This window comes from Erithacus rubecula (genome assembly GCF_903797595.1).
Source record: "Erithacus rubecula genome assembly, chromosome: 18".
Classification (NCBI taxonomy): domain Eukaryota; kingdom Metazoa; phylum Chordata; class Aves; order Passeriformes; family Muscicapidae; genus Erithacus; species Erithacus rubecula.
This window is the reverse complement of record NC_136670.1, coordinates 4,200,750-4,210,381: the sequence shown is the minus strand read 5'-3', so window position 1 is coordinate 4,210,381 and position 9,632 is coordinate 4,200,750. Positions and strand designations below refer to the sequence as shown.

Genomic DNA, 9,632 nt, shown 5'->3' with positions numbered 1-9,632 from the left:
TTGCCTTTTTATAGTATATCGTGCAACTCTTCATTATCCTGTCAGAGCTGCCTGGCTGCTGCTGGAGGGGGATGAGGAGGCAGAGCTGGGATGAAGGGCACTGCTGGGCAGCCCCTGGTGTTTGTGCATTGGCTCCTGGGCTGTCATCAGCCTGGAGCTGCTTTTGGCAACGGCTGCAGGAAGGTGGAACAACTTCCATGTCCTGGGATCACCTCTCTAGGTGCACATGTACCTGTCCAGAGGGGTAGCTGCTGCTCCAGGAATGCCTGGGCTGACCTGTGTGAGTTCTGCTCTTCAGGCAGATGTGACCGTGGAATTTTCTTGGCTGTTTGGGCAGAAGGTTCCCCTTAACCTTCCTTTCTCTGCAGCTGGCAGCAGTGCTGGAGGTGCCCTGCAGCAGGTTAGAGGGGTGTGGGGAAATATCCTGGCACAGGCCAGGAGTCTGAGCAGAAATCTGGGGGTTGCACACCTGCATTTGGACACCCACTCTTTTCCTGACTGTTACAGGGGGGGAGGAAGGTAAACATTCAGGATTTGCACACCCCCTTTTTCATATGGTCACAATTTGCAGTCTGGTGTGTCTGTAGCAGCCCACAGCCCCCCAGTGCCCATGAGAACCAAATCCTTTGTGGGTTGGGAACCTGACTGAGCAGTGAACTAGGAGTGATGCCCATCCTGCTCCCAAATATCTGCACCTTGGTGCAACTGGCACTGCTCTGTGCTGCCTGGAGGGGGCTGGTGGTGAGCGATTCAGAAAGACAACACACCCAGGACTGGCCTTCTTGGCTTGCTTTAAATGATTGTTTGAGCACAAATAGCTCTTTTCCCTCAGTTTAATAACCAGAAGACCCAGCCACAACCCTCGCACGCCTGGTCTGCAGAGATAAGAGGCAGAATTGCTGCTCCGGCTCGGATGTGCCTGGGGAGGATGCTGGGGTCTGGACGAGCTGCTCCCCGCAGGAGCAGGGCTGCACACCCCTAGGGCTGCTCGGGGGGTACAGGAGACCCCCAGCCCGCCCCGGGGAGGCTGCAGAGAATGCAGATAGTGCCGGAGCCTCCCGGCTCCTGCGCTGGCACAGGGGCGGCTGCGGCTCGTTGGCGGGCTCGCTCTCGCCTTTTCGCTCCGGCTGAAACGATTTGCAGCTCAAACGCCCCCCTGAGAGCCGCTAACCTTTGGATAAGGTTTGGCACAATTATCCTGCTTGGGTTAATTTGGAGTTAGGGAGAGCCCAGGAGTGACGCGGCTGCCTCCATCCGTCCATCCGTCCGTCCGTCCGTCCGTCCACCCGCCCCTGTGGGCAGCGATGGGGAGAGAAGCAGAGGTAAATGCTCCAACCCTCCTCTCCATCTCTTCGCGTATTCCTCTCATCCTCTCCCTCTTTCTGTGTCCCGTAGCCTTTCCTCGCCCCCCCTGCTCCTATTTTTGTGTTTTCTACTCGATTTCAGCCGCCGGTAGTAGTTTGGGGGGGGGAGAAAAAAGAAAGTAATTTTATTTTTCCAGCCGCTGCTGCAGAAAATCTTTCTCTCCCTCTGCTGGAATCGGGGCAGGAGCGAGCTGGCGTCCCGGCAGAGGCAGAGGGACCCCGGGTGGGTGTTCCCAGCCGGGCAGGGGGTGCCGGGGGCGGTTCTGAGCTGCAGCGGGGAAAGGGGAGAGGCTGCGGGCTCAGCTCCCGGCGTTAAAACCGGGGGGGCACAGCGGCACCCCCGCTCCTGCATCCCTCTGAACCCCCGGACCCTGACCTCCTCAGCATCCTCAGCATCCTCAGCATCCTCAGCATCCTCAGCATCCTCAGCATCCTCAGCATCCCCCACAGTTTCTCACTCACCCCGGGGTCCGACGAGGCTCAGCAGACCCCGGAGACCTGCGGGCTCTCAGCTCGAGGGGTCCCCCAGGAAAGGAGGGGGCAAAGCCCCATGCCCCCATGCAGAAGGGGGAAAAAGGAGAAAGAACCTCCGACCCCAGGACATCCCTGGCCGGAGGAGCGCCCGAGCCGCCGAGGGGACGGAGGGTCCCTCGGCCCTCCCAAACAGCCCTGCCTCGGGGCATTCTCGCCGCAGCGGCCCCGAGATCCTGGAATTATTTTCAAGCTCCCTGTGGCTTTTTTCTTTTTTTTTTTTTTTTTTTTTAATTTTTAAAAAATGTTTTTCTTTTATTTTTTTTTTTTAATTTCCTCTTTTCCTTTCCTTGGCGGATTTTTTTTGCTTTATTGGTTGTTTTGAGTGGATTTTGCTTGGTTTCCGTTTTTGGTTCTGTGTTGGGTTTGTCTGTTTTGGGTTTGGTTTTTTTTTTTGTTTTGGGTTGGTTTGGTTTGGTTTGGGTTTTTTTGTTTTTTTGTTTTGTTTTTTTGTTGTTGTTGTTGTTTGGGTTTTTGTTTTTATCTTTTTTGTTGTTGTTGGTTTTTCGGGGTTTTTTTGGGGGGGTTTTGTTTGCTCTTATTTTTGTTTTGCTTGCTTAGTTGATTTTCTGTCGTTTTGAAGTTTTTTGTTCCGTTTTTGTTTGTCGTTTGTGGGTTTTTAAATCATTATTATTTATTTTGGTTAGGGATTTTTTTTCTCTCTAAGACATGTCTCCCGAGCGCGACACTTCCGTGACATTCTGGATGCTCAACGAAGAGCCAAAACCCCATTTCCTCCACCCTTGGTTTGGGTTTGAAGAGACCTTAAAGGTCAGCTGGGTGCTCCCAGTGGAGTCCCTGCATTCCCTGGCATCGAGGGCTGCTGGCCGGGGATGCAGCTGGGACCATTTTGGGTCTCCCAGCCGTTCTGGGTGCAGGGGCAGGGATGCGTCAGGGCTATTTAAGGAAATAATCACGCACCAGACAGAGATTTAGATGCATTTTCGATCCTTCTTCCCTGATGCCCCCTGCAGCCTCAAGAAACAGAGCTTCTTCTTTCACAATGAACTCGTCTCAAGATGAATAAAAAAACAATGTTAATAAAAAGAAAAATAAATGGTTGGATTAATCCCTCCCGGTGTCCCCCGTAGCGCTGCTTTTCCCGGGCTGTGAAGAGGCGAAGCGGCGGCTGCGGCAGCCGAGGGCAGCGGTGACGGCCCGAGCTTTTCAATTTCGCCCCTTAAATCCCAGCCCAAGACACTGCTAAACCCGGGGCGAAGCCGTGCCCCGCTCGGTTTCTCGACCTATCTGTGCACTCACATGTAATAATTCCCACGCAAAGCCAAGGATGCGCCACGCTCAGTCGCCCTCCTCCTCCGCTGCCATCAAAAAAATCCATTTTTGAGGGGTCGGGTGTAGAAGCATCCCGAGAGCAGCTGCCGAGAGACCCCTTAGGGGTACAGCCCTCACGGGGATATTTTAGGGGTTTTTATGTTTTTTTTCCAGCGTCTTCGCACGCAATTTGTTTTTGGATTATGGCTGGATTATGGTGAAAAACAAAAAAACAAAACAAAAAAAAAAAAAAAAGTATTTGAAGGGGCTATTTAAAAGATTCTTCTCCTAGGAATTAGGAATTGTTTTCCCCATCTCTGCTCTGTACCGCGTCCCACCCGCAGCCGCAGCCTGAGCTCTTCCTCCCTGCTCCCTCAACAACGATTCTGGGAAATAATTTAATGGTGGCTTTCCCTCCCATTTGTAGTAAAATAATGTTCTTTCTTTGCTTTCCAAAACAGCAGAGGAAACAGAAATTCCTCCCTCCCCCCACCTTTCAAAGAACATATATATATATATATATATATATATATGTATGTATGTATAATTTTTTAACAACGATTCAAAGGCTCTCCCGCCGCAGAGGGGACGTGCTTTCCCACACACCGCCCCCGAATGCCATCGCTCCCCCTGCCACTCTCCACTTGTCTGTGCCACAGCACAGGATCGGGATTTCCCGTTGCCATTGTCAGCTATGTGGGCCTCTCACCTCGGAAAAATTTAAAATAAATTGAAAATCGTAAGGCTTATAACGTACAAACGAACATAAGCGCTTGAAAACAAACCGAAAATGTATTTTGTTTAAAGAAAGGTGAATCTCAGTTTTGGCTGGTGGGGACCCAGAGCTGTGCCTGGAGCATCCCCGGTGCCGGTGCCCCGCGGCCGGGCGGTGCCGGTGCGGTGCCGGTGCGGTGCCACCCGGCTGCAGACCCCAAAAGAGATCTGCGCCCCTTGTCCCGCCGGCTTGGGAGCTCACTGATGCCAGGAATCGTTAGAGAGAGCTGAGCCCTCGCTCCCCTCCGCGGGTGGCCACAGGGAGCTGTGTTCCCCGGGCAGGGCCCGCTGCCCAGGCCGCCCCCGCTTCCGAAAGGGCCGGGCGATTTGGGGAACAGAGAGAAGAAAAAGAAGGGAGTACGAGGAGGAAAATCCAGTTAAGAACCTGTCGAAAGCCGCCTGTCCGCCTCTTCAGCGGGGCTCTTTTGTTTCTCCGTGGGGAAGGGGCTGCGGGCCGGGGGCCCGCGGGCGGGTGCGGGGCAGGTGCGGGGCAGAGCGGGCAGCGCCATGGATGCGGACCGGGCGGGGGGTGGTCCCGGTCTGCGGCGCTGCTGGCGGGACCCGGCGGGCGTGGGTGGGGCGGGGGGGAGTGCGGGGGGCTGGGCTTGGCCGGGGAGGCTGGTACCATCCCCCAGAAATTGCAGCAATTCTCTCCCCTCTCCTCTTCTCTCCTCGAGGTGGGCGCACTGCGATGGAGACGCGGCGCGCTCTGCCAGGGGCTCGCTCCTGCCCGTCTGGTGACACCCGCCGGCTGCTGACAGCCCCCATCCCGCCCGAGTCGCCCCCGATCCTGCCGCGGGGCTCGGCGGAGCGGCGCGGAGCAGCGCGGAGCGGGCGGGGGGCGTGCGGGCCCGCTCCCCCCGCAGCGGTGTCATGCCCCTGGGCATCCCGGCCGGGAGCCGCCCGCACTGCGCCGGGACGAGGAGCTAGCGGCTCGCAGCAGCTCCCCGCAGCCGCCCCTCGCCGGGCGAACCGAGCCCCGTCCAGCGCCCCGCCGGCCGCCCGCCCCGTCGGTCTCCGCATCCCCGAGGCTCCGCGAGCAGCGGAGTCACCAGAGCCGCCGCCATGGCCACCCTCCTCCGCAGCAAGCTGTCCAACGTGGCCACCACCGTGTCGCACAAATCCCAGGCGAAGATGAGCGGCATGTTCGCCAGGATGGGCTTCCAGGCGGCCACCGACGAGGAGGCGGTGGGCTTCGCCCACTGCGACGACCTGGACATGGAGCATCGACAAGGGCTGCAGATGGACATCCTCAAGTCCGAGGGCAGCGAGGAGGGGCGGGGAGCCGCCCCTGGAGGGGGATATCCACTACCAGCGGGACGGCACAGGGCCCCTGCCGCCCTCCGCCTCCAAGGAGGCCTGCTCCGAGCTCTCCGGGCAGGGCAAGCCCAAGATCACGGCATGGGAGGCGGGATGGAACGTCACCAACGCCATCCAGGTAGGGCCGCCACCGCCGCGGGCACCGGGCAGCGCTCCCCGACCCCGCTCCTGTTACGTGCTCTGTATCTCGGCCAGCATCCGTGGGCTGATGGAAACCAGCTTCGGGGAAAAGGGGGGAAAGGGAATAAAAGGGAGGGAAAAAGAAATAAAAATAGGTGAAAGATAGGGGAGGATAATAGGATGGAATAAAGGAAAGAAAAGGAAAAATAAATTTTAAAAAAGGAAACTAAAATCCCCCAACCCGGCTTTTTGCTTTGCCCTTCTCCCACCCCCAAACAGGGGGCCCAGACCCCAGCCCTGTCATGCTGCAGCTCCTGAGCCCATCAGGCTGTCCCAGCAGAGGTGACAGGCGAGGAGGGACAGGGGGTGACTGTGCTGGTTTTGGGGCTGCACTGCAGCGGGCCCAGTGTGGCCCCTCTGGACACCCCCAGCTGCAGATGTCTTGGTGCACTGAGAGGGGCTGGGGACAGGCAGGGTAGGGACTGGGGCACCGAAGCCTCTCTGGCTGTTGTGGGGGCGCGATGACGCGGGCGTGACAGCGCGGGTGTGGCTGCGGGGGTGGCGTGTCACAGGGCCGGGGCGCGTCACCGCGGCTGCGTGGCGTGACTGTGTGACTGCCTGCATGGCTCTGATGGTGCGTGGGCACACAGGGAGCCCGCACGTGACCGCTGCTGCTGCTGGGCCGCGGGCCCGGGCTCGGCCCCTCCGAGACCCAGCAACACGGTTTCCATTTTGTCTCTTTCTAGGGGATGTTTGTTCTGGGCCTGCCCTATGCCATCCTTCACGGTGGATACCTAGGACTCTTTTTAATAATTTTCGCTGCGGTGGTTTGCTGCTACACTGGGAAAATCCTTATTGCCTGTCTTTACGAAGAGAATGAGGATGGGGAGATAGTCAGGGTGAGAGACTCCTACGTGGACATCGCCAACGCGTGCTGCGCGCCCCGCTTCCCCACCCTGGGGGGCAGAATTGTCAACGTGGCCCAGATCATTGAACTGGTCATGACCTGCATCCTCTACGTGGTGGTCAGTGGGAACCTGATGTACAACAGCTTCCCCAACCTGCCCGTCTCCCAGAAGTCGTGGTCCATCATTGCCACGGCAGTGCTCCTGCCTTGCGCGTTCTTGAAGAACCTCAAGGCGGTCTCCAAGTTCAGCCTGCTCTGCACGTTAGCCCACTTTGTCATCAACATCCTGGTGATCGCCTACTGCCTCTCCAGGGCGCGCGACTGGGCCTGGGACAAAGTCAAGTTTTACATTGATGTCAAGAAGTTTCCCATCTCCATTGGCATCATTGTCTTCAGCTACACCTCCCAGATCTTTCTGCCTTCCTTGGAGGGGAACATGCAGAACCCCAAGGAGTTTCACTGCATGATGAACTGGACTCACATAGCAGCTTGCATCCTTAAGGGACTCTTTGCCTTGGTCGCCTACCTGACCTGGGCTGATGAGACCAAGGAGGTCATTACAGACAACTTGCCATCCACCATTAGGGCAGTAGTCAACATTTTCTTGGTGGCCAAAGCCTTGCTCTCGTACCCCTTGCCATTCTTTGCAGCTGTAGAAGTCCTGGAGAGGTCCCTTTTCCAAGATGGAAACAGGGCTTTCTTCCCCAACTGCTATGGGGGTGACGGGCGGCTCAAATCCTGGGGACTCACCCTCAGATGTGCCCTGGTAGTTTTCACCTTGCTCATGGCTATTTATGTCCCCCATTTTGCCCTCTTGATGGTCTTACTGGGAGCCTCACAGGCGCAGGGCTCTGTTTCCTGCTCCCCAGTCTCTTCCACCTCAAACTCTTGTGGAGGAAGCTCTTGTGGCATCATGTCTTCTTTGATGTTGCCATTTTCGTTATAGGGGGTATCTGCAGCATCTCTGGGTTCATCCACTCTTTAGAAGGCCTCATAGAGGCTTTCAGAACCAATGCTGAAGACTAAGGAGGGGCCAGAGTCGGGTGCAGGAAGAGATCGCATCGAACTCCGCATAGCCAAATAATTCGGCATCCTTTAATGGAAAGAGTCGTTATTTTCGTTATGTGCATCCAACAAATTCTATGTCATAGAATCTGCAAACAAAGAAAAATAAGAGATGAAAGTGCTCGCCCTGATGTCTTTTAAAATAAGCTCAGATTTAAATCTATTTTTTTGTTATTTAGATTTTTTGGAAGGAAATTATCCGGTGCCCCACCCCTATCTCCTCACTCGTTGCCTGAAGCTTGTCCCCTCACAAATGGCCTGTTGGGAAACAGTGGCAGTTTTCAGCACTCCTCCCAGATATGCAATTCAGTGTTTCAGAAGCTGAAACACAGGCACTGATCCCATGGGATTGGGTGGAGGGAAGCAAACCCGCCGTGAGTGCCGGGAGCAAGGACCTTGGTTTTAACCCTTTGAGAGATGGATGTAGATGAGACCCAGATTGTAGGAGCAGCCCAACAAGCCCGAGCAGCGTCTGACGACCGGTGATGGCGCTTAGCTGCAATGTTTACACCGTAGTCTCATAGATGTCAGCGCTGCTTGACTCTTCCATCCCAATCCACACCCAGGAGCGGCGCTTCCCACTGAGCACAACGTGTTGCCTCTGGTTGAAATCACAGCCCTGGAGTCCTCGGTGACTTATGTTCATTTCGTTTTGACAATTGTTATTTCTAAATTATGAAAAGCTAAAAAAAAAATAATAATATACTATATGTTGGATTTGATGTCGTTCGGGATTACAGGAACAAAACTGCGACACAATTCATTCTGTGCAATCTACCAGATCCGTGGAGCTGTTTCCAATGTACGTGTGGTGTCATTGTGGTAAATAAGATGAAAAATGTATATCAGAAAAAAAAAAATCTATCTTTAACATATAATGTGGTACATAAATATATGGAACAATAAAGAGAAAACATAGATATGAGGCTGGCCTGGTTCATGGGGGGCTTGGAGGAGCAGGGCAGAGGAAGAGGGAGGGTCATTCTCCTCCAAGTCGGGGCTACAACACATATTTGGGCTAAAGAGAGGCAGCACCGGGTATCAAAAGAAGGTGGCATTCAGCTGTTTGCAAGCGGTAGGACACTGCTTTTTTTTTTTTTTTTTTTTTTCGGGACGAGGTCGCCTTACAGGTGGGAGTGATGGAGCTGCTTGCACCCCCTGCTCGCAGTTTTGCTTCCCCCCCCCGTAGTGCTCAGACTCCAGGGACTGAAGTTTGCAGATGCACACCGAGGTTTTGATTCTTGTGAAAGAGGGGAAAAAATCCCCTCACAAACAAACAAAGAAATAAACGAAATAAGGAGAGAAATAACGAAATAAAGGGCTGGGTGTACCCCTGGCTTGATCCAAGCTCACCAACCCTGCCCTCGGGTGTGGAGCGTCGGGCTGATCCCCTCTGCGAGCAAGCCGCCAGCCGCGAGGGTGGTCAGCCCTATAGTCCAATCCAGTGCCCGAAACACCTCGATTTGCACCATTTTAAAAGCCACGACAACTAATTGTCCATACCGCTGACCGCTACAACAGCGAAAATGAGGATGGGGGTCCCAGCGGCAGCGCTCCCGCAGCACAAAGGTCGCCGTGGGGATCCAATTATTGCGCTCAGAACATGCCGAGCCCCGATCGGGCTGGGATGTCCCACCATCTCCCCTGCTCGGGCTGGGATGTGCCCCCATCTCCCCGCCCGGGCCGGGCCGGTGTCAGCGGGCAGCTCCGCAATGCGGTACCGGGGGCGGGAGGGGAGCGCTGGCACGGGCTGGGAAAGGGGCTGCGGGCGGGAACGGGGGATGTCCCTGCCCGGGGAAAAAAGCATTTCGGGCGATTTTCTGGGCAGCCTCCGAAGGAAAAGAAGCGGGGATCCGTGGGGTCTATGCCGTGTGGGGACAGGCTGTCGGGGTGCGCATAGTGGCGGGGCGCCTGTCCCCGCATTGGGCACAATTCCCTCCGTCCCGGCTCCCTTGCCTGGGGATATCCAGCAGCGTCCTACCCCATCCTCAAGCTCATCCCCATCATCCTCATGCTCACCCCTACCTCCATCCTCACCACTTTCATCCTCATCACCCCTGCTCCCACCCCGATGCAGGTGACCCGTGGTTGCCTCCCTGCCGCAGGCACCGACAGCCCGATCCGCCCCGTCCGCTCCCCGCCCGCAGCCGCCCGGGGCTGCCACGGCGGCCGAGCGCCCTCGCCCGACGGCGCTCCGGGCCCGGAGCCACTCCATCCATCCATCCATCCATCCATCCATCCATCCATCCATCCATCCATCCATCCATCCATCCATCCAT

The 9,632-nt window shown here is 56.0% G+C and overlaps 1 protein-coding gene across 1 annotated transcript; it reads left to right on the top strand.

Annotated features, from left to right (window-relative positions):
- Window positions 1-5,006: 5,006 nt before the first annotated feature.
- Window positions 5,007-7,314, top strand: SLC32A1 (solute carrier family 32 member 1; the record flags this gene model as incomplete). The annotated part of the gene is given in 4 exon segments (XM_079321767.1): window positions 5,007-5,216; window positions 5,218-5,379; window positions 6,128-7,103; window positions 7,106-7,314. Coding segments are annotated over 4 exon segments (1,557 nt in total).
- Window positions 7,315-9,632: the final 2,318 nt, after the last annotated feature.